Source organism: Aulostomus chinensis, chromosome 22, assembly GCF_037954235.1.
Source record: "Aulostomus chinensis isolate RoL2024-O1b breed Wild chromosome 22, RoL_Achi_v1.0, whole genome shotgun sequence".
NCBI classification, from domain to species: domain Eukaryota; kingdom Metazoa; phylum Chordata; class Actinopteri; order Syngnathiformes; family Aulostomidae; genus Aulostomus; species Aulostomus chinensis.
In genome coordinates this window covers 13,259,477-13,282,453 of record NC_141341.1, presented here as the reverse complement: position 1 = coordinate 13,282,453, position 22,977 = coordinate 13,259,477, and the positions used below count along the sequence as shown (strand labels likewise).

The 22,977-nt window shown below is 44.6% G+C and overlaps 4 protein-coding genes and 1 pseudogene across 4 annotated transcripts in view; all 5 read right to left on the bottom strand.

The window, feature by feature from the left end:
• Positions 1-1,296: 1,296 nt before the first annotated feature.
• LOC147240871 (C-type lectin-like) lies at positions 1,297-1,788 on the bottom strand. Its single transcript, XM_086194216.1, has one exon. The coding sequence runs from the start codon at positions 1,786-1,788 to the stop codon at positions 1,297-1,299; it is 492 nt and encodes a 163-aa protein (XP_086050342.1).
• Positions 1,789-3,412: 1,624 nt separating this feature from the next.
• LOC147240870 (lactose-binding lectin l-2-like) lies at positions 3,413-4,929 on the bottom strand. Its single transcript, XM_086194215.1, has 2 exons — positions 4,780-4,929; positions 3,413-3,967 (listed from the first exon to the last, which is right to left on the bottom strand). Exons 1-2 carry the CDS (start codon positions 4,801-4,803, stop codon positions 3,479-3,481), a joined length of 513 nt encoding a protein of 170 aa, XP_086050341.1. The 5' UTR covers positions 4,804-4,929; the 3' UTR covers positions 3,413-3,478.
• On the bottom strand, positions 4,730-5,439 carry LOC147240869 (lactose-binding lectin l-2-like). Its single transcript, XM_086194217.1, has one exon. It carries the CDS (start codon positions 5,346-5,348, stop codon positions 4,857-4,859), a length of 492 nt encoding a protein of 163 aa, XP_086050343.1. The 5' UTR covers positions 5,349-5,439; the 3' UTR covers positions 4,730-4,856.
• Positions 5,440-5,838: 399 nt separating this feature from the next.
• LOC147240868 (galactose-specific lectin nattectin pseudogene) lies at positions 5,839-6,885 on the bottom strand (annotated as a pseudogene).
• Positions 6,886-9,744: 2,859 nt separating this feature from the next.
• rapgef5a (Rap guanine nucleotide exchange factor (GEF) 5a) overlaps positions 9,745-22,977 on the bottom strand; it is a 40,409-nt gene continuing 27,176 nt past the window's right edge. Inside the window, exons 10-26 of the mRNA XM_086194214.1 lie at positions 21,100-21,239; positions 20,128-20,228; positions 15,941-16,019; positions 15,715-15,859; positions 14,217-14,308; positions 13,815-13,845; positions 13,530-13,608; positions 13,148-13,297; positions 12,937-13,034; positions 11,988-12,110; positions 11,487-11,665; positions 11,311-11,401; positions 11,178-11,228; positions 10,949-11,036; positions 10,775-10,839; positions 10,202-10,256; positions 9,745-9,889 (exon numbers count right to left, since the gene is read on the bottom strand). Of these exons, the coding sequence (XP_086050340.1) occupies positions 9,771-9,889; positions 10,202-10,256; positions 10,775-10,839; positions 10,949-11,036; positions 11,178-11,228; positions 11,311-11,401; positions 11,487-11,665; positions 11,988-12,110; positions 12,937-13,034; positions 13,148-13,297; positions 13,530-13,608; positions 13,815-13,845; positions 14,217-14,308; positions 15,715-15,859; positions 15,941-16,019; positions 20,128-20,228; positions 21,100-21,239 (1,686 nt within the window). The 3' untranslated portion in view covers positions 9,745-9,770. The remainder of the gene's footprint in view (positions 9,890-10,201; positions 10,257-10,774; positions 10,840-10,948; positions 11,037-11,177; positions 11,229-11,310; positions 11,402-11,486; positions 11,666-11,987; positions 12,111-12,936; positions 13,035-13,147; positions 13,298-13,529; positions 13,609-13,814; positions 13,846-14,216; positions 14,309-15,714; positions 15,860-15,940; positions 16,020-20,127; positions 20,229-21,099; positions 21,240-22,977) is intronic.

The following is a 22,977-nucleotide window of genomic DNA, read 5'->3' as shown; positions in this document are numbered from 1 at the left end:
GAAATTAAACAGATTACATGCTTTTTAGGCAAATCAAAAGAAAACAAAATAGGGTTAAATAGCACCCCATGGGCAGTTTCCACTCAGTGAGTGCTCTGATTGTTCTGTTGGTGAGTGCCCCCCCCCCCCACACACACACACACACACAGACACGCCCATCCACACACATGCTCACACATCCACCCTCCACTGATGGGTAGTTGTCAATGGCCTGCTGAGTTAAATACCTGTCAAGAGGACTACAAACTAGGGATTAGCAGCACAAGACAACCATAAAACACACAGAAACACACACGCACACACACACACACGCACACACACACACAAGTGCCTGTGGTTGTTGCTCATGCCAGCTGGAATCAGCTGAGTTGAGACTGAAGCAGCTGTTTCACAACATCAACACATCAGAGGAGGCATCCAGCATGTAACTGCAGCCCATGGCTTGAAGGCATTAAACGGATCTATAATTTAAACTGTGTCATCGCCTGCTGTTGCCCAGGGTGTCATCAATCTGCGTCAAAATTGAAGGGTCACTCTCATTACCGATTTCATGCTCACTCAACCTCCTTCTGAATCTACTGCTTCCTCTTCTCCCCCAGCTCTCCTTTTTGTATGTTTTCTCCCCATAAACCCACCCAGATTTTAAATGAAAACACTGTCAAGTTTCTCTTAATTTTTGAAGAAAGTTTTCCTTCATAACCGGGCCACCTTTGGTCATAGACAAGGTGTTGTTGTTTTTTAGGTGCGTGTGTGTGTGTATGTGCGTGTGTGTGTGTGTGTGTGTGTGCTAGTAAGAGCTTAAAACAACAAAATGTAAAAAAGAGGTAAAGAAAAGAAAGACAAGCTGTTTCTTCTTTGTTTCTGCGTCTTTCCGATGTCATTTTTCTGCACAGAGATGACATGGTGGTGACACTGGAAATGTGCCCACCATCACCTCAATATCCATGAAAGTAATGGTTAATAAACTGATTTCTATTCACAACTCAACCTCCAAACTGTGAACTGCGTCTGGATACACGCTTTGTTGTGATCAAGTCAGTCAGAGATGAAAGATTACAGGAAGAAAGGCACCGATTACGGTATCAAAATCCTGCCGCAGCCGTCATCTCAGACCTCAGACCCTCAGTGCCGGACCCATGTAGACCAGCCGTTCACATGCTGAGTTTGACATCGGTCTGATGGACTGTTTTTGGGATGAACGAGTCTCAGTCAGTCATGCTAAGATTTCTTGCTTTATTAGTTTGCTGATGCAGGTCAGCAGAGCAGCCATATTGAACCAGACAGTCATGTGAGTGGTTAAAGACAGGCGATGGGAGTGGCACAAACAAAAGCAAAAGTGAGAGAAGTACAATGGCAGTCGTTCCATTGTTTAGTGATGCCATAGTTGTTGATCACACAGTGCTCAAGCTGTCGAGCGTTGTCTGGCTGTCCTTCATCCCAAACTGCAAAGTTGACCTTGGAGCCATCAGACCACATCCACGTCCCCTCCTTCTGGATGTCAGTGAGTCCATTCCACGTGGGACTCTGAGAGGGATCAAAATTCTTGATCAAGGATTTGACAAAGTTTTCTTCATCAGGACTGTGGATGGACACCAGGTGAGCATTCTGGGACATGCAGTAGATCTCTGCGTCGGCCCAGGTCATCTGTGTGGCGATGTACTTGTAGCAGCGGTCTCTGAAGCTGTACCAGAACAGGGGACAGTTGCCACGCTGGAGCTTCACCTCAGGCTCACCTGAAGGAGACTCGGCAGCCAGAGCCACACCAAACAAGAGGAGGGGCAGGAGCATGATGTCGAAAAACCAGATCCAATGAACACAGGAGGGCCACTTTCTTTTATATGCTCCAGAGAGGGCGTGTCACTCATGGTGTCGTACGATTGGTCAGAATCCTCCGTAGACTCTGAACACAACCCAAGAAATTTCACATCAAAACCAAGTTCAAAATAAAATGTCTGATTTTCTTTTATGTCAGCCTTTCATAGAAATGACAATGAATACATGTGGCTTAAACACTTGGACATAATTGTACTTTATCCTCTCTGGAAAAGCTTTTATTTTTATTTGCTCGCGAGCAAAACAGCTGTGCCGATCCCATAAAAAGCTCCTGCTCAGCAACTCCTGAGATCTGTTAGAGAAAATTCAAATCCACGCAGATGCCAATGAAAAACTTGGATGAAACGAATTTCACGTAATTGTCGTCGACAGTAAATTAGACTGTTCATTTTTATCACTTTTTTTTTAACTCAGAGAGGAGAATTGAAATAAAAATAACCTTTATTGTGACGATGCCGTCGCGTATCGATCCTCCAACCACGTCACGTCGTTTTATTGAAATGAGTGACAGCAGAGGGGAAGAAACGGTTGAACCTGGACAAATAAAAGCGGCCTTTTGTTCCGGCTCCAGTTTCCTCTCAACGGAACATCTGGCAGTTTACTCAAGGCAACATGATCCTAATATGAGACCACTGAATATCAGTGTACTGGCCTGTACTGATGAGACTTACAAAATAATAACAATAAGAGAGAAACACACAAACGTGTTAGTATTGTAAATACTCCAGTAAACCTGTGGTCCACACTCCAACATACTTGTATTTTTACTGAGATTAATTTGCCAAAAATGACCCGATAAACACAAAGAAAGAGGAATTTACCACTGTGTTCAAATGATTGGTGCATTATGGGTACTTTATCATCGTTGTGAGTAGCTTTGGACGCAAAAAAATCTGTTTTTGAACTATTGCTGTGACAAATGGTATCTAGGTGAAAGGTAAGAAGCGCCATAAATACGTACTCGATTGAAGAGGTGTTTCTTTTATTTTCAGTCCTTTCAAAGATAAATTTGCCTCTCAATATGATTCACACGCATTAAAAATTCAGGAGAATGTTGGAGAGGACTGAAATTCAATTTCTTTCTCGACTAGGACGACAAATAAGGAGTTGGTAGTTGTATGTTTTTTTGTTTAATTCAGTCAGAATTAAAGGAAACAAATACGTCCTTCTGTTTGTATCTGTATCAGTATTCTTAATAAGTGCTTTTTGTGTATCTTTCATGAAATTTGAAAAATAAAAATCAGGAGGAGGGCGGTGACAGGGAGCTGGAAGACTGAGAGGAGAAGGAGAGGAGGGAGAGACTCACCAGCTCATGTTGAAACAAATTTGTGACAAAATAGTGATGACGATGTCGAGTATTAACCACACACGCTTAATAGTGATGTAGTTGCTCTTTATTTATTTGAGAAATTAATAGAGAAAGTTTTATCCTTTAATGGGATTCACATGACATTAAAAATTCATCCAAATTTCTGAAGTTTCTGGAAGCCTGATGCATCTCAGCAGTGTGACTGTTAGCTGGATCGATCCCCACTTCACCTGGTGACCGTGATGAAGTGTCCCTCAGAATCCTGATGAAGGGGTGAGTGAGGGGGGAGGGCGGGTGGCGAAAGTGCTGGTTAAGTTTAGTTTAGTTTAGTTTAGTTTAGATGCGAGATGCACAGACGAAGGGGAATGTCTGCGAACACTGATGATCATTCCATTTCAAAAGGTTGCCAAGGTTTGTATGGACACAATTTTCTGCCCCACCAGAGTTGTCCGGCTGTCCCTCGTTCCAAGAGGTGAAGTCAACTGCTGTCCCATCAGACCACATCCAGGCTCCTTCCTTCTGGGTGTCACTGAGTCCAATCCAGGTGAATCCCTGAACAGGATCAAAGTTCTTGATCAGGGACGTGACGAACTTGTCTTCATCTACACCGTGAATGGACACCAGGTTGGCTCCCTCGGACAGACAGTGCAGCTCTGCGTCGGCCCAGGTCAAACGTGAAGAAACGTACTTGTAGCAGCGGCCCTTGAAGCTGTACCAGAACAGGGGACAGTTGCCACGCTGGAGCTTCACCTCAGGGTCCCCTGAAGGAGACTCGGCACCCAGAGCCACACCAAACAAGAGGAGGAGCAGGAGCATGATGGGAATCTGTGTCACAGAAGCAGGATGAGGGGTGGAAAACGGCTGGAGCTGATCTGCTGAGCTGGAGTTTAATGGCTGCTCCTCTTTTATTGGGTTGGGGGAGGGGCATTGGCACTTTTTGCATCCTATCGATGATCAACTGCCACACCAACACGCAAAAAAAGCCAACAGCGCACCTGCACGTTTCACATGAAACCTATAATTTATTAATTTAGTAAAACGCTGACATAGTAAAACAACTCTATAGAAAAGACCTGTCAGCTGTCAGAGGGAATAGGAAGTGAACATTGAATCTCCCCAACTTTATTCTCTCAAGAAAGTCAGTCTAGAGAGAAAAACACAACAACTTCTTATGATTGTTACTGTCGTCATCTTTTTATACAGTTATATAGCTGAGTTGTGTGACAGGTCTTTTCTAAAGAGCTGTTATTACGATCTCAGCAGAGTTTGGGGTTTTATTTTAGTTTTATTTCAGTTTACAGTATCAGTGCCCCCGCTCAAACAGCTTGAATGAGGACACCAACTTCCCATGAACGCAAACTGAGCACCAGTGAGCCAGAAAATCCTGTGGATACGCAATATTGCTCCCAAAGAAGACCTTCTCACAAGATCTTCTCTCATGGGAACAGGTGTCGTGTCTCACTGAGGCTCCCCGTCTACAACGTTCCCCCCACTCCCCACGGCCGTCTGAAGGGTGAAGGAAGCTCACGTTAGTCAAGGCCCCACCCCCCCGAGATGGAGAGTGTGCGTTAAAGAGGAGAAAACATATTTTTTTAAATAAAGTTTGATCCTTTCTATTTATTTCAAAAAGTACTCACATTACATTGGGATTCACGTGACATTAAAAATTCATCCGAATTTTAGAAGTTGAACAAAGGTGGTGGTGAAGTTCAGTTTACCAAGGACAGAGGGTGCGAGATGCACAGACGGAGGGGAATGTCTGCGAACACTGATGATCATTCCATTTCAAAAGGGTGCCAAAATTTTTATGGGCACAACCTTCTGCCCCACCAGCGTTGTCCGGCTGTCCCTCGCCCCAAACGGCGAAATCAATTGCTGTCCCATCAGACCACAGCCAGGCTCCTTCCTTCTGGGTGTCACTGAGTCCAATCCAGGCGAATCCCTGAACAGGATCAAAGTTCTTGATCAGGGACGTGACGAACTTGTCTTCATCTGCACCGTGAATGGACACCAGGTTGGCTTCCTCGGACAGACAGTGCAGCTCTGCGTCGGCCCAGGTCAAACGTGAAGAAACGTACTTGTAGCAGCGGCCCTTGAAGCTGTACCAGAACATGGGACAGGTGCCACGCTGGAGCTCCACCTCAGGGTCCCCTGAAGTAGAATCTGCACCCAGAGCCACGCATAAGAAGAGAAGGAGCAGGATCATGATGGCTGATCTACACGGGTTGGGAGGATCAAGTCTCTTGTCGAGACGTTTAGACGGATGCTGTCCTTTAAACCCTTTGGAGAAAGTTGCTGTGACATCATCGGTTATCTGAGTTGGCAAACAGCAAACAGAACCACGCAGCAGCAGAACAAACCACTCTGGTATTTGTTCCAGTGGATCTTCACCAGAGTTCTACTGTACATCTACGCCAAACTACACCACAGCAGTGACATCACGTGATATCAGATAGAATCTAAAACAAAACAAATCATCCAATGAGACACAATCTTGAATGTTGTACCACAAATTAACCAGGAAGGGACCATGAAAACATCAAAACTGAGAGAGAGACAACAGCTTCTCACTAATGATTAACATTGGTGGAACTTTGGATCTTTTGGGAAATCCCTCCTGTTTTTTTTTTCAATGCAACTAAAATTGATTGCATCAGTCCGACGTTCACAATCAGAGTGATGACTTGTTTCCCCGGAAAGTGCAGTTTCAGTGGAGTATCTAGTTCTGAAGCCTCACTGGGAGCAGTTGAGTCAGGTACTGTTGAAAAGAACGGTTTGGACATAAGAGTTTGAAACATGCCTGTAGTCAAGAGATCATCATGAGGAAGACCTCAGAATCCTGTGTGCACACAGCAGGACAACACAATAACTGTGACTCCTAATGTCATAGAGCAACCATCCTGGCTGCTCTATGACATTAGGAGTCCTTATCATGAACTCTGGCATACAGGAGACGTAGAGGACACCAGGTGGAAGTCAGTGAGCTCGTCCTTCCATGACTTCACAAATGAGGCTGTCACAAGTATTTGGAATATTAACTCTCCCTGACTTTATTCTCACAAGAAAGAAAACAGTCCACGTTCGAAATGACTGAAATGTTCTCGTATACAAAAAATACAAAAGTGAAACTACAACAACAAAAATCCCCACAAACACAAAGCTCCAGAAATGCTTTTATTGAACTGGAATTTCTTGTACACACGTGCACTTGCTTATATTTGTGTGTGTGTGTCACACTGATCAGGTTGTTGTCAAGGACATTGTTTCCGAGACGCACAAACTGAGGCGCGTGTTACTGAACACAATTTATCATTCCATTTATGGTCATCACTAAAGTTGGTTTCAGCACAGTGCTCGTTTCCATACTCGTTGTTTGGCTCCTGCGAAGACCAGAAGAGAAAATCAGCTGGAGATCCATCAGACCACATCCAGGTGCCCTCTTTGTGGATGTCACTGAGCCCGATCCAGGTGCTCCCTTCAGTGGGGTCGAAGTTCTTGATGAGCAATCTGACGAAGTCATGTTCATCTACACCGTGAATGGACACCAGGTTGGCTCCCTCGGACAGACAGTGCAGCTCTGCGTCGGCCCAGGTCAAATGTGAAGAAACGTACTTGTAGCAGCGGCCCTTGAAGCTGTACCAGAACAGGGGACAGTTGCCACGCTGGAGCTTCACCTCAGGGTCCCCTGAAGGAGACTCGGCACCCAGAGCCACGCCAAACAAGAGGAGGAGCAGGAGCATGATGAGGGGTGGAAAATGGCTGGAGCTGATCTGCTGAGCTGGAGTTTAATGGCTGCTCCTCTTTTATTGGGTTGGGGGAGGGGCATTGGCACTTTTTGCATCCTATCGATGATCAACTGCCACACCAACACGCAAAAAAAGCCAACAGCGCACCTGCACGTTTCACATAAAACCTATAATTTATTAATTCAGTAAAACGCTGACATAGTAAAACAACTCTTTAGAAAAGACCTGTCAGCTGTCAGAGGGTTGAGGGGACACGACGGGAGACGTATTGCTTCAGGGTTGACTTTCTTTTTCATTTGCAACAGATAAATAATAACAACATATTTAACATGGGTAGATATTTACACATCAACAATTTTACATAAGTACAAAGCCTTCAGCAAGTCCTCTCTTGCATTGTTTTTTTTTTGTTTCATCATGCAAACATGGTTTGAACAACATTGCTTTAAGGAAACAGAACTTTACACGTTCGTGACGATGGCTGGTAAAATAATAAATACATCCTTATTTTATTTTCATGGTTTCCTCCCCATTACAGTAAACGCCAACAGTCAAGGAGCATCAGAGGGACGATTTGCTCTCCTGCTGCCCTCAAGTGGCCACAACACAAAACAACAAGTACGTGTACATTCCGACGTTGCAGCTTCAAAACACAAACACCTTGGAGAAGTCCGCGTTTCACCATCCTTGAACCTCTGAACATGGCACGAAAACAACTAGCCCACCCAGAAATCCATAAATAAAACTAGATATCACAATAAATAACTGATAGCACAATAAATCTGCTCTTGGAACACAACAAGCCGAGAGGGGGCGGGGTGGGGTGGGTTGGGGGGTGTTTGTGCACGTGTGTCATTTACAGGTTAATATTAACAACAAGGTCTCTCTGTGATGCTAAATATGAATTGAACGTGGCTCTCGGATATCTGACTTTACAAACCTACTAGTTCCTTTATTTTACTGATATTTAACAGCGAATGGTTTATCTACAATTCGTGAATATGAAAAACCTCTGATTAGAATCACCTCCACCTTCAGTGTCGCGGCAGCTGCAGGAAGTCTCTTTAAAAGAAAGAGGATTTCAAAAATAAAATAAAACTGACGGTCTAATTTTTGAGTCAACCTTTGGATTTTCTCTTGCACTGAAGGGTTTATTTTGCTGGTGAATTTTCAGAGTTCACGAATATGTGAAGGTTTGAAATGATGATGATGATGGAACACTCATCAGATATCGTGGCTCCCTTTCAAACACTGGAGCAGGAATATGTCACTGATTAGCGGAGCTCAGATAAAATAATGATGCCAGATATAACGAGAGTCGACGGCTCCGTAGGTGTATATCTCTCATTTGTATGACTCGTTACCTCTAATTTTAAAATGATTCCTTCATCCCTGATGATAAGAGAGTCTGGCAGCGCGATAATCTCATTATCAACAAGAAAGACTGGCTCCTCTGTGATCGGAATACCAAAAAGATGTCGGCGGCTAATGAGGAAGTATTCCAGCAGTATTTGAGGATGGACTTGATTCAGAAAGGATCTTTTGTCTTGTCAATATGGAGCTAAAATAATCTCAATATTCCACATGTTCCTGAATGTGGTTTCTGAACTTAATCTGTAGAACTTCCACCAGAGTGTCTCATAATCTTTTCAGTCTGAAAGAGTGAATCATAACAGGAGCTCTGTGGTGACTTATCTTTGATATAATATACCTCAAGGAGGAAAAATATTGAAAGTGTCTGATGGAACTGGGTTTCCATAGCAACCCAGGATGAGTGGGCTGCCACCGCAAAAAAAAAAGAAAAAAAAAAAAGAAAAAAAGACAACAACCTTGAAATCAAGGAATTAAAATGGAGTCAGACCTGTTTTCTGGACGTCAGAGGAAAACACATTATCGGATAAAAAAACAAGTAGAAAAAAAAAAAACAGAAATGCACGGATCGCAGAACAAAAACTTTGGGGTTTTTTTGGCAAATGTTTAGGTCCATATAAAGTACGACTAACTACCACTGTTATCCACACAAAAACATCATAGTACAAAAGTCAACAACTGTGGCACATTCAGGAGCGTCACAATCAGTCAGTGTTAACCCCCTTTTCCGCTGGTCGCCCCTGACTTTCGTTGCTCGCTGTGGCCGCGTGTTCCAACGCACAGCTTCAGTAGCAAAAAGGTTCAAAAATGCGTAACTGCTTCAACAATGGCTGCTCCTGCTGTTACATCATATACTACCACACGACAATTACACGCCTGAGCAGCCGCGGCGTGTATCCTGGATGTTCATGCGTCACCAGGAGGCAGGCGTTTGATGTGCAGATGAAATAGTATGAGACCATGGATGGACTGGGGGTTGGGGGTGGTGTGGGGTGGCAGCTTATTTAGAACACATCAAACTCCTCTAGAGACATTTTTGAGAGCGTATAACTGAAATGATGAGGAGGCCATAGTGCCATGATGACGTGAGGCAGCAGGACTTTGCTAGAAATAAAGGAACATCAGGCGTATAAAGAACCAAAAGCTTCATCACAAGAACTGAAACGAGGGCTTCTACAGTCCGGTAGATATTGTACAAACTAATTACAACCTCCTCTTTTCTCCCTCCGTTTGGCAAATCTCTGCCTTGATGTGCAGAATTCTCTTCCTAAAGACAGTTCAGTGTGTGGATGAATTCTTTGTAAGCACGCGTTCTGTGTTCTAAGGCCTTTAGAGAACACAGGTGAGCTGCTGTGGCAGGGTCTGGCTCTACCTCTGATGGCAGTGAGCTCAGGTTGTGTGTGTGACATGTTGCTGTACAAAGCGTCCTCTGTGTCTCACTCTCTCACTCACACACACACACACACACACATACACACACACACTGCCACCACACTGTGTCCGGTGTCTTTTCAAGCCCGCGGCTCCAGTTTGTGCGACAGTTCGAAAAGCGTCTGCTGATTGTCGATGATGTGAAGGTAGTGAACGCTCGCCCTCACCTCTGCGCTGTCAACCCCAATGACCTCGTTGCCTGGGAGACACAAACAAGCAACAACAACAAAAAAAAGAAGGTAAACCCCAGATCTGCAAGGAAAACACTGCCAATGAGGGACACAGAGGAGAGGAAAAGAAACGGTTGCTTGGAAACAGCAAGAGTTACACTTATAGGAAACAGGTGCAATACACCAACTTGACTGCGGGTGGCAGCAGATGCCCTAGAAATGAGGGGACGCAACAGTCGTCACAAGATGGGAGACGTGAGCTCCTGTTCCTCAGGCTGTGACGTCTGATCTTAGGATCAGTTACACCAACTAATAAACCACCTGAGAGGAGGAAGACTCACCTGGTTGGTCACTCTGACAGTGGCGAATCATTCTGACTGTGTCCGCGATCATGTGCTGTTGGTTTAGGAAAAGACAACAATCAGAACCGTAGGTATTGAACACGGTATTTCTGTCTGCAGGTATTGGTGCTCTTTGTTGACATTATTATTAGGTTGACAGCTGATATTTGTTGATTTTGTCGCCTCTGATTTCTTTTTGCTCATCATCTGCTCTTTATGATGAGAAAACAGCAGCATATATTTTAGAAAGTAGTAAAACTTTTAACTTTTTCAAATTCATAGCGTTTCACAAGTGGGTTTTTTTTGGGGGGGGGGTTAAATACAGAAAAGGGGAATGTCATATAAATTGCTCTCATCAGGGTTCCCACTCTTTTTAAGAAAATATTTGCTAAGACTTTTTCAGGAGTTTTCCTTGACGGTACAGGAGGCCTGGTATTGACACTTTGACTTGCGTGTGGTTGTTGTTCAGTAACATTTACGTATTATTGAAGTTACGCTGGAACACAGAGCACATCGTCACTAGAACCTTCAAGGTGGAACAAAGCATCAGATCTCAACCACGTGGACACTCACCAGCTTCTCAAAGTTCACCAGGTTGTCGTGGAAGGTCTTATTTCCCTCGTGGATAAAGGTGATATCTAGGAGCAGAGAACAAGAGAGGAATAAAGAGTGTGTGTGTGTGTGTGTGTGTGTGTGTGTGTGTGTGTGTGTGTGTGTGTGTGTGTGTGTGTGTTTTTAAAGCAATACCTTTCAGGAGCAGAGGCATGAAGGGGATCTTAGGAGGTTTCATCCTCTTGAAGGCCTCTCTGTAGGCTTTGTGGTTAAGAGATGGATCCTGGAGGAAGACGAGGATGGAGAGAAAAGAGGGGGATGATGAAAAGATGAAAAGACGCGGGGAAAATAAACAGATTTCGCTCTGAGAATGATTTCATTTTCGATGTAATGGGAGCATAACATCAAGCTCGTCTGTCCTCACCGTGATGAGCTCCAACTCTGAGAAAAGCTTCTTGAACTTCCCAGGACATTTCTGAAAGAGTGTGTTTGGTGTGAATTTGATGTATTGAACGCGTGATATTTGAACACAACATGAATGGCCAACACACACTAACCTCCCAGGTTTGGTTGAGCCGACTCACAGCTGCTGTGTTGAGACCCATGATGATGGCAAACGCAGAGTTCAAATTCCTCTGAGCTTTGCAGCTGGACAAACACAGAACACGTAAGTCTTCATCGCAACTCGGACGTATCGTGTGTCTGAGAGTGTGTATTATGCTTGTGTTCTTACTGAGCGGCTATCTTGATGAACTTCTTGAGGAGCTGCACTCTTTTGTTGAGCGATACACACATGAGCACTTCAGACATGACCCACTGCTGGACCTCATTACAGCGTTGGAGCAGGACGGAGAGGGCTGCCGTGTGGCCAGTACCCGGGACACGGCTGAGCGTATAGTACACCAGCTCTTGCTGAATGAAGAGTGACGGAAGACACCAAATGACATTTTTAAAAATGTATCCCTCCCTTTCTGTGGTCTTTGCTCCTTCACATACATTTCTTTTAGCTATTTTTGATGAATAATTCAGTCTAAATAAATGTCAAAAAGGCTGACTACCAAAAGTTCCCAAGCTTTCCCTCATCTCTGCTGTGTGTTCACAAATGTTTCACCATTTTCACAAAAAATCCTCTACAGAGCCTGACACCCGCTCAGCTTCTGTTCTCCTGATCCAGTACAAGAAGTGAAGTATTTGCACCTGTCATTTGCGTTTGTGTGTGCGTGTGTGTGTGTACCTCATGGATGGACTTGAAGAGGCTCCAGTCCAGGTGTGTGAGAGCAGCCGCCACGTCCCAGGTGTTGATTCCTAAAAGTCTCACAGGCCTCCTGCTTAGCTCAGCACTGTCTGTTAGAGGAGGCTGCATGCACACACACGCACACAAAGATCAATATGTTAGTGAGCAGAAACATCACTCACGCATTCTCACACACACACACACACACACACACACACACACACACACACACACACACACCAAGTCCTATCTACAATAGCAGCAATGAGGCTGGTGGACAAATCAAACACTAACAGTTGATGAAAGTCCTGTCTGATGGTGTCAGGACTGTAAGCTGAGAGGGGAGCTCTGGCTCCAACAGTTGTTCAACTCAAGTTAAACTTAATTACAAGTTTGTATTTTTCGCCTAGACAACTATCAGACAATACGTCCCAAAACACACCTACATCTAAATAGCACAAGCAGCCTATGGGAGGTAAGAGTGGAATGTAGATCTACCAATGATCCAGCACACAAATCCCTTAAAGAACAGTTTATAAAATGCCCGAACTTGAAAGATTATTGAAGTATTCACACCAAAGCACCTCAGTGAAAAATACGTGGGACTACACAACTATTTATTAGATGCAGCACATTCCTATCCTGCTGTCACGGTTGGCCGAGAGCACAGTAATGGTGGTTCGCATCTTTCCACTGCTATTAAGCCGAAGTTAATAAACCACGTGGTGAGAGTCTCCCTGACTAGCTCATGATGCACTGCTAGACTGAAAATATGTTTATTGGGGAGTGAGAATATTCATTTTCAAGTAGGATTTGGCTGCAAGATGCCAGAGAGGCTAATGTGGTTTAAACCTGTGAGCTCGTCATTCGCCTCCATCTGTTTGTTTATTCAAACACGCACAATGACTGACTATTACACAGGCGCAAGGGGAAAGGTCCACCATCTTACCAAGAGCTCGGTGAGATCCCTGCGACAGGCTACAAGCTTCCCCTGTGGGGTCAGAGACTCTGAATACACACAGTCGCTGGGCTGCAACACCCTCCGCTCTACAGAGACAAACGTCGGTAGAGAGAGAGACAGTAAACAATCTGAGTGAGGAGAGGGGGGAAAAAAAGGAACATTCTCAAGAAAGACTTGATCTTTTTATTGTCATGTGTACCTCCAGTGTGTGAGACGACAGCCAGCACCATGTCTTCCTCTGTCCTGTCCATCTTCAGGCCCACAATTCTTAGCAGCTCGTGGGCCTCCAGCGAAGGGTGCGTGTGGACACTCAGGTAGGAGTCGGAGCTCACGTACACGCAACAAATCACTGGAAAGTGTTGAGAGAGCTGTGAGCTTTATAGACTGCGGAGGTTTTTATGTGGTAGAGTAAAAAAAAAAACTAGAACAAACAACAGATAATGAGGCACATGCAGAGATTTGTTTTTTGTTAAATACAAATTCACACAAGTGACTGAAATTGCGGGGTAATTCGCATATTCACACTGGACAGTAATTGTGTACAGTGGAGGGAAATAAGTGTGTGTGTGTGTGTTACTCACCATCTCTTGCCTCAGACTGTGGACTTCGGAGTTGCAGGCAGTTTTCCTTCAAGCTCAGCTGCTGGTGCACTTGTTTACTCTGACGGAGCAAAGAAAATGGATATATCGACTAGCTTAGCATCCGCTGCTTGTTGCTGTAGTATAAATGTCTGTGCTGCTCAATCACATCAAATTCAAGTAACCTGAAGCGTCTAATTTAAAAATGTGCAGTTTCGACTCGAAAAATGTAATAAGGTGCAGGGGCAGATTGCATGCTCGATGCTATAAATGAAGTATTATGTCTACCTTTTGGTTTGGAGGGCAGTCGTCCACTGTGCTGCAAGAGAGAAGCACAGCAGTGAGATGGGGAAACACGTATACGAGGAGAAAAGGCTGCAGCGGCACACAGGCATAATGTGGATATATTGTTTTGTGCGTCACACAGCTCCTGCAACACGTCTCGCTTCACTGTCACGATTTGAGGAGCTGTGAGGCTAAGTTACTTAGCTGAGTTAGCAGAGGGCTAATGGGGAGTAGCCCATATGCGTTCACCTGCTAGTGCAGGAATATCACCAGATTTAGCAGGACACAGAGAGCTTCATGAGCTTCGTCTAGACTCATTTTGTGAGGTGTTCATCAATTTCACAAGAAGAAGCACAACTGGAGGTTTAAAAAAAGAACAGAAAGTTTGATGACAGACACACTTACTGTCTACGTCGTAGAAGCTTCTGAAACTCCTTCAGGTCCTTCTCTAGCGTCGGGAACTCGTACAGGTCCTCCAACACACACCTGTAGAGAGTCTAACACACAGATGACAGTTAGCGTCTGTGATCTCACCTGCCGTCGCTGAGATGGGTTTGTTTACTTTAGTAGCACGTAACTGCAGCCTTAGCGTCAGCAGCTGCATGCACACACATGCACACATACACACACACACATTTTCTGAGAATGATTTACACCATTAAACTTGCAACACATACACTAACATAATAATAAAAGATGACAAAACATATTTATCAATGTTTTCTTAGCTAATTGCTATGATTTTATACAAAAGCTTCTTCCATTATTCATTAATAGTAAAAAGAAAGAGGTGCAGAAAAGACACACAACTGAACCAACATCAGGGTACGAGCATCACTATGTGGCTCATTCACACAGCACAATCTAATAATGACAATAATGTAAATGATGCAACACAAGCAAGACTGTGTAAGAGTGTGTGTGTGTGTGTGTGTGTGTGTGTGTTTGCCCCTTGTTCTTCACATGGTTGATTAGTCACATGCAAGTGTCTGTGCATGCACATGGCAGAGCATGAGAAGTAGCATGAAAGCTCAGGAGGCAGAAACACCAATTACTTGCATGTACACGCAAACGCATATGCGTGTGAATACACACACGCATGCGCACACGCACACACATACATCTGCTTATCGTTGTCATTGACCCACCATAGCCCCCATCCCGAGTCCCGTCTCATTCCTCTGTTACTAGGCAACTATCACCTGGGTTACACACTCCATATGAGATTATACCAATGCCAACCCTCGCACTTTGGTTTCCATGGAAACCCAGCAAGGAGCAACGGAGCCGTCAGGTTATGGAAGGACAAGTATTTGGTGTGTGTGTTTGTGTGCACGCTTGTTGTGACTGAGAGTGCGGTTATGTACACGTGTGATCGTGTTATGTGCCTGTTTCTCTTTTTGGTGTCACGTTGTCAAAGGCATTCAAATCCGGTGAAGAGGACCACATGAAAATCTAGCAGGAAGACAACGTGATGCAGGGAATCTGTCCGCATTTCCTCGTTCTCTTGTAGTTGTGTATGTACAGTAAGGAGTGGAGGGCTTCTTCCTTCATTGCTATTCACATTTTTATTTGATATATTGGTTATAAATGATCAAATGAAGCCACATAGTACGATGACACTGCAGCTGTCATCGTGACAGTTTACATTCTGCCAGTTCTCGTGTGTGGAAGTTTCAGTCTAACAGGAGTTGCTGCTGGTTACAAGCTCAGGGGTTTGAAATGTCTGACGCTCTTCAGTGCAGGAGTGAAGAAGGACAACCCTTTTTTCTGAACAGGATAGGTGAGGACACAGGGAGGTGAATGAGATGTGGGATGCTCGTCAGTGGTACATGTTACAGAGACCCCCCCCCCCCCCCCAGGCTCATTATATAACAGAAAGATGCGGTGATGAAAGCTGCACCTTCATGAAGCTCCTGACATGCTCCTCCTCCTTGAGAAAGTCCTTGTAGAGTCTGCTCCAGTGGGAGACCAACTGCAGCACCTTGCGCTTCCTGAAGAGGGTGTCCTTGCCCTCCTCCTGGCCCCGACAGCGAGCGCTGCTATAGGTGAGAGCTGTCAAGGAAATAGCGTAAAGGACGCGGGAGAGGCCGCATGTAGGACCAGAGGACGTGTGCTAGTAAGGATATTGTCCCAGCAGAGCCTGACAGAGGTCATGGGTGGACATGAACACCAGGTAGGTCAACAGAAAGTCATCCAGCAGCATTTCTGAAACACGGGAAACACATCATTAGTCACGGATTATTAGGGAAGCGCCGGCGATGGTGTTGAGAACCATCAGCAAATAAGATGACATTCACCAAGGTGTTGATGTGAAAGGTTGCACTAAAGAGCGTTTCAAAAATGTGTACGATTTCGTTTGTCCTCAGAGATGGTGTGATAATGAGCTGAATGACTTTAAAATAGTTGGGAATAATTTTTTAATGAGGTTGTTTTTTTTTTTATATAGCGGCACAAATCATCAATTAAAACGACATAAACAAACGGTACTATAATCAGCTCTCATCCAAATTATTTAGTTCATCAGTATCGGTCCAGAATTTCGCAATCAGTGGATCCTTACTTATGCATTCACTCGCAAGTGTAAAAATATCTAGATTATCATTTCAGTGAATTGCTTTGATCTAAGAAGGGAGTTTTTTCTTCTTATTTGCAGAGTTAAGACGAGGGAAGTGGCACATCTTCATCTCTAATTCTACATCATGTACTAAAAATTGGACCAACATGATGTCGGCCACATCGAAGCATTACAAATGCGCCGAAGTAATTATCTTGATGCTTTTAAACGTGGGCTCTATATCTCCAGTCTTTCTGTGGTGAAAACCCCATAAAAGCAAACGGCAAGCAACTCGCGGGTGAATATGGAGCCTTTATGGCGGCGGCGAAGGCAGACGTGGACTCTAAGTACAGAACTGAAAAGAGAGCGAACAGCTGACTTCACCAGGTGGCCAGAGACGTGTCTCAGAATGAATGATAAGGTTGTTCTGTGTCTCCTGGATGAGTGAGGAGGAAACCGTGACCGCTACGTCCACTTAAGTTCACCATTTAAGAGACATGTCAGTGTTTACCGTGGCGTTCCGGTGGCAGACGTCTTATTCCATCCTAGAGAATATTCTCACATGCCCCGCGTCAGATTCACTTAGCTCCTCTAATGTTTTTGTAAAAATAGATAAATTAGAAAAATTCAAACCAGATTTTTTTTAAACAAATTTTACATGTTTTCTGAATGCAACCAGGCACATTTATCTAATTTAATTATAATATGTGGCTCCACAGCATGAGTTTGGGCTTGAAGGGGTTAAAGGTCACTGGACTTGACACCAGGTTTTGTTGGGGGGGGGGGGTCTAAATATTTCAAACTGATAAAAGGAACTATGTTGGCTCATAAACACAGACACTGAAGTTTATCAAACGCGCGCGCACACACACACACACACACACACACACACGCACACACGCACACACACACACATACTCTTAGTGTATCGGTGTGGAGGACTCAGTAGGTTTCCCTGAGAACTGAATATAAACAGCCCTTGTAGCAGATGGAAATCAGCCACTGTTGGTGGTGGTGTGCTGGAGCGTCTTTGTGTATGTGTGTATGTTTGTGTGTGTGTGTGTGTGTGTGTGTGTGTGTGTGTGTGTTAACTCTTTCCCTGGGAAAATGTGTGACCCAAATGTGGTTCTGTCAGGCAGAGAGCAACGAAATCAATTATAGAAGACCAAGCAGAGGCCGTGACATTAATATTTGATCGACCGTCTTCTCTTTAGAAATAAAAACACAACTTCCCTCAGAAAATATTTTTAGGCGCTTCTGTCCGAGCTTATCATGTTTCCAGAACCCTGCTGACTTCCTTTCCCGTCATTGTCCATCTCTGTCTTGGGTCTTTTTTTGAGTCACTAAGTGAATGTAGAACTACCTCTTATACTCAATACTTCCCTACTCTTCTCTTCACTTTTCCAAGCACCCCACTTTTTCATTTTCTCCTTCTGGGCAGCTCCTACCCCCCCCCCCCCCCCCACACACACACACACACTCATCTCTGCTATGCTTGCCTCCTCTCAGCTCTCTGCAATGATAAATATCCTTTTTCATCTCCAACATATGCCCTCCACATTTACCCGATGGCACATACAAACTAGACAATCATACACACAGTGCCCGCACACACACACACACACACACACACACACACACACACACGCACACACACACATGATGAATAACTCATTCAGCTCTGACCTTGGGGACTTTATCTACCTAAGAAACAGGAGAGAGAAACTGGGTACAGGGAACTAATCACAGTAATCTGCTGCTGTATTTTTGGTGTGTGTGTTTGTGTGTGTGTTTTATCTGTGTACATAGGGAGGGGTTGGTTGGGGTAATCATTCTGTCTATGAAAGCGTGTTCAAGCCTGTTCAACATGCTGCAGAGCTAAGCCCACTAAAACAGCACACTGATGCTCAGTACCATCCCAGAGGGCCTACACACACACACACACACACGCGCACACACACACACACACACACACACACACACACACGCCTCATGCTTATTCAGTACACATAAAGTGAACGCTACAGATAAAAAGACAAAAACAGTACACACATACACACACTCCACTCTGCATCTCTGCTTCGAACCCCCTAAAAAGACTCCTGCCTTTTTTCTCTTCAGTGAATAAATATAAGCTGGTTTTCCTCCACAAAGACCATCTCAGTTCTATCTGTCTGTCTTCGTTTGCTTCCTGCAGCTCAGGGAGATGGCTCGCCGACCACTGCTGGGAACTGGTGGCGCTGAGGAGCTGAGACATAAAGACGCCTTGTTTGAAAACGGTGCAAACACGCATGAGGATTTATAACACACAGGTTTGGACCCAGCTGTCCCGACGGGAGTGAGTTTTTACCTCGCGAGACCCGGCCCTCCATCGTGCCAGTGAGACTAATTCAATAGGATTCTCGCTGATTATGACACACACCAAAACAGCCACAAGATCAAAATTGCCGTCCTAATAGTGTTTAACAGCTCTGACCCGATGAGACTCCACAAGACCTCTGAAGGTGAGCTACTGTGTCCCAGTTCCCAGTTGATCCACAACATCCAACTCTTTGTCATGTTCCCCCTTCAAGTTCCATTCCTGCCTAAACAGTTTTAACCTCTTGAAACCAATATTTAGTGCAGATGCAGACTAAAATCTTACACATGTAAATGATGCAAAAGAAAATGCGACTCATCAGACCAGCTCACCCCGTCTCCTGGTCCAGCTCTCTGCTCTTGTGCTTTTCATAGTTTAACAGAATGCTCTCGCAGCTACGCATTTACCCCTTTCTATCAAAGCTGCTGTCGTTTTCTTCTGTGGGACTGGACCGGACGAGCAAGCTTTCACTACAACTACTGTTATCAATGAGCACCCATGACCTTTGACTGGGTGGCCATCCTGGGACCCGGTTTGGCAGGTGACTGCACACACAGGAACACACGTCTTGCTCTTCAACTCTGACCTGCTCATAGGGGCATCGGGATTTCTCCCTTTTTCCTGTTTCCAACACAAAAAACTTCAAGAACCGACTGTTCTTACGGTGAACTTATTCATATCAGGGATGTTAATGTTGGGACATTGCACATTTTACAGACTTTAACTGACGGTGCCGACAATGATTAACACAATGATTTATTACGTAAATGATGAGTAGAAAAAGTTTGGAATGTCTATGAACCGTCCAGGACGCTTGGAGCTGCGACATGAACTTGTAGAACTTGAGTTATGTCAGTTAACGGCTCGCTGATGCTGTTTGCAGTAGAAATGTCCCCAACACCCAGAGGGAGTCATTTCACAATCTCATTAGAGCGTTTAACCTCTTGAATGCTCCGCACATTAACAGGCAGGGGCATGGCTGAATGACTATGGCGTGAGGGCTGAATCATGCAGACAGACAGACACGCACGCACGCACGCACACACACACACACACACACACACACACACACACACACACACACACACAGAGTATAATCCATGGTAAACCTTTACCTCCTAGATTTGAACTCATCTCAGGGAAAATGAGAGGAACAGTGGTTCAGGTTGGAATGTGTCATAACTTGTTTAGTGGTAATGAAAATGAAATTCCTTGGAAATGAGAAGGACGTCTGGTATTTAGTTTAAACTTATCAACATCACAGCGTGTGTTTTGAGTACCTGTTTCTCATTCTATGCATATTCATGCTGCACAGTCTATATACGCCCTCTCAGAGTCTTTCTGCGTGCAACATTTGTAAAATCGTGCTGTTCTAAGAACACGTGTGTCTCCAGACTCACCGCTCTCCCTGCTCTCGGGCGCCCCTCTTTGGTCATCTAATCGCAGGTCACTTAGCAGATGTTCTAAAATCTTCAGCGGCGTTCCCGACACCACCACATACCTGTAAGATGAAGAAGGGTCACAACAAACTTCTTTACTAGAGCGGGAAGTTCCACTCTGGTCCTTCGCATTATCCTCCAGATCATCGTCATCAATGTAGCGAAAATGGGGAACATCAAAAGTGCAGATTTCAGAGCCGGCTTCGTCACAATCACTGTCCTCCTCATCCTCATCCTCTATGTCCTCCTCGGCCTCGGCGAGCGTGGCTAGCTGGGTGTTCATCTTCATATCTGAACATGTCAGGAGCCTCAGCCTTCATCTATGAGTTGGCTACCCTGGAAGGGTGCTCTCTGGTGGGGTAAACCACATCACCGCTTCCCTCTAAAAGCTCCAGAGATTAAAAGCTCCTCTCCCAGTTGCACTGGGAGGGAACTGATTGCTACAGAAGATGCTTGGTGCTTTACACACACACACACACACCCACTTAACCTGCCTGTCACTGACACTCCCTGCATTGTGCCTGAGGTCATGGCCCACATGGACTTAAATGCACAACAAACGCACACACAGCACAAAGACTCCAACTTTCAGGAAAAACACATGTGCACAGTCCTGCAAGCATTCACTGATGTGTGGAAGGAAGTAAAGTAGTCTTGGTGTCATCTTTGGTTCCCTTTCAGCTGAAAACAAAAAAGGCTTTATGCTCTTACTGCTCTGTACTGGAGGCTAAAGCATACATTATCTTACACACACACACACACGCACGCACGCACGCTGTTGACAGCACTACTGATCCTTTGCATGGACATGCAGAACTGCAGAGTTGCAACTTGAGATGACAAACTATGAAAGAGAAGGTGACAAAGACAGGAGTTTTAAACGTTTCTATCGCAACTGTTTTGATGGCTCTTATTACGTAGGGGGCGACTGACCGCTTGTCTTCCTCTCTGGACCCGCCCCCTGACGACGTGGGTGAGGGCCGTTCTGATGGTGACGTCACTGATGATGTCACTCTTTGCAACACCAACACGTCCCGTCCTCTCTCCTTCAGGCAAACCCTCCCGACAGCCTCCTGGACAAGGTAAAAAAAAAAAAAGAAGAACCAAAAAAACAATAAGAATATTGCTATAGGACTAATATATACTTATTATATTTAAAAATTGCATCTTGTTGTGTGTTTGAGGTTATCTAGAAGAAACCAGGCAGCACTGAGAACTTGTGAAGGTTGTTTTACTCATTGCAAACTATCAAAAATCATCCAAAAATTTATATTTTTAGATGCATCATTGTCTGATTTCCTTGATGTCTGACCAATAATTTGATAGTGGTCAGGCTCGATGCAAATGCAACACACACACACACACACACACACACAGACACGCGCGCAAAAAATTCTGCTGGTGCAAACACAGGCAGGAATGTATTGCATTACAACACTTGGTGCTGTGTAATAAGAAAACAAGGGGCCCATCTATGGATGTGGGCTGACAATCGATGATGTCCAGCTCCAAAAATGAACAGCAACTCGATCTGTGACTCCGGCGCAAACACACACCTGCGGTGACCATGCGAAGGAATACAATAACAAGGCAGCCTGAGGGGAGGAGAGAGGAGGATCAAAGGAGGAAGACGGGAGCAAGAGGAGAGGAAAAAGAAGAGACGTCTCCAGCTGCTGCAGCATTCACAACCAGAGGGAGAGAGAAGCATCACCAGAGCTGTCTCTGACCTTACTGTAACACACACACACACACACACACACACACACACACACACACACACCTGGATAGTATGTCGGACTACACACAAGTGTGTTTAGTCATATCAGGACATTTTACATGCAACAGTTGCTTTGAACCAGAAATGAGCAGAAGCTGGAAGGTCATAAATCCATATGGTAATGATCTTATTCTGGACCTGTTAGATCCTCGCACACACATCGCTAACACAGTCACCGATACACCTAGAACACACAAAACAAGACAAAAGAAAGACATGAAACACACACGCGTGCGCGCACACGCACGCATGCACACCTCAACTGTGATCATCAGATGAAAAGAGTTGTCTGATCCTGCGAGACAGCAGATGGGATTTGACTTGGGTTAGACAAAACAATATTCCCATAAGGCTCTTTGGGTGTATGCACACAGGTGCACTGATATCGCTCATGATGTGAAGACATTTATTTTAAAGTCTCACTGTGGGGACCAATATTAACTCTCCGTAAAATGAAAATCTTTACATTTGCAGTTAGGATGAGTATCCAGGAAATGAATCTAAGTCATAGTAACGTCAAGTGACAGAATCACAACTCCGACTGCAGCTTCCAACTTCTGATTTTGCTGTGATTTCATCAAAAATCATGCCTCAGTAAGTACATCATGACTTCATTTTAAAAAGCTTGTTTGTCTGAATGGAGTTTGGATTCGATCGGTTACAGTAAAGTTTGTAAATCTTGAGCCTGAACTGAGTTTCGGTTGCGAGGCTACAGACGGAAAGAGTGAAAAATTCAAAGACAAAAACAAAACAAAACAAAACAAAACCCTGAGCAGGCAGATGAAGCCTTTTATTGACCTCAACAGATGATCTCGTGTTGTTGGTGTTAAGAGACACAGGACCACCAAGTCTTTTTCTGGGCTGGAATCCCCACATCACCCACGACCATGATGTCACATTAACGACACTGTCCAGTCCCTTTACCCCTTATCTACCAACAGAAACGTACAAGAAATACGTGGAGGCAAAAAAAGGATTATGTAACCAAAAATATTCCAACGAAAGTGCCAGAGAGGAAAATGTTGTGCTGTACA

What these genes read in the sequence shown, in the direction of transcription:
- LOC147240871 (XM_086194216.1), bottom strand. Translation starts at nt 1,788, where the DNA reads ATGCTCCTGCCCCTCCTCTTGTTTGGTGTGGCTCTGGCTGCCGAGTCT.
- LOC147240870 (XM_086194215.1), bottom strand. Translation starts at nt 4,803, where the DNA reads ATGTCACGTGAATCCCAATGTAAT. An exon ending in CACGTGAATCCCAATGTAAT is followed by an intron (nt 3,968 to 4,779) that starts GTGAGTACTTTT and finishes TCTGTGACACAG; the next exon opens with ATTCCCATCATGCTCCTGCT.
- LOC147240869 (XM_086194217.1), bottom strand. Translation starts at nt 5,348, where the DNA reads ATGATCCTGCTCCTTCTCTTCTTATGCGTGGCTCTGGGTGCAGATTCT.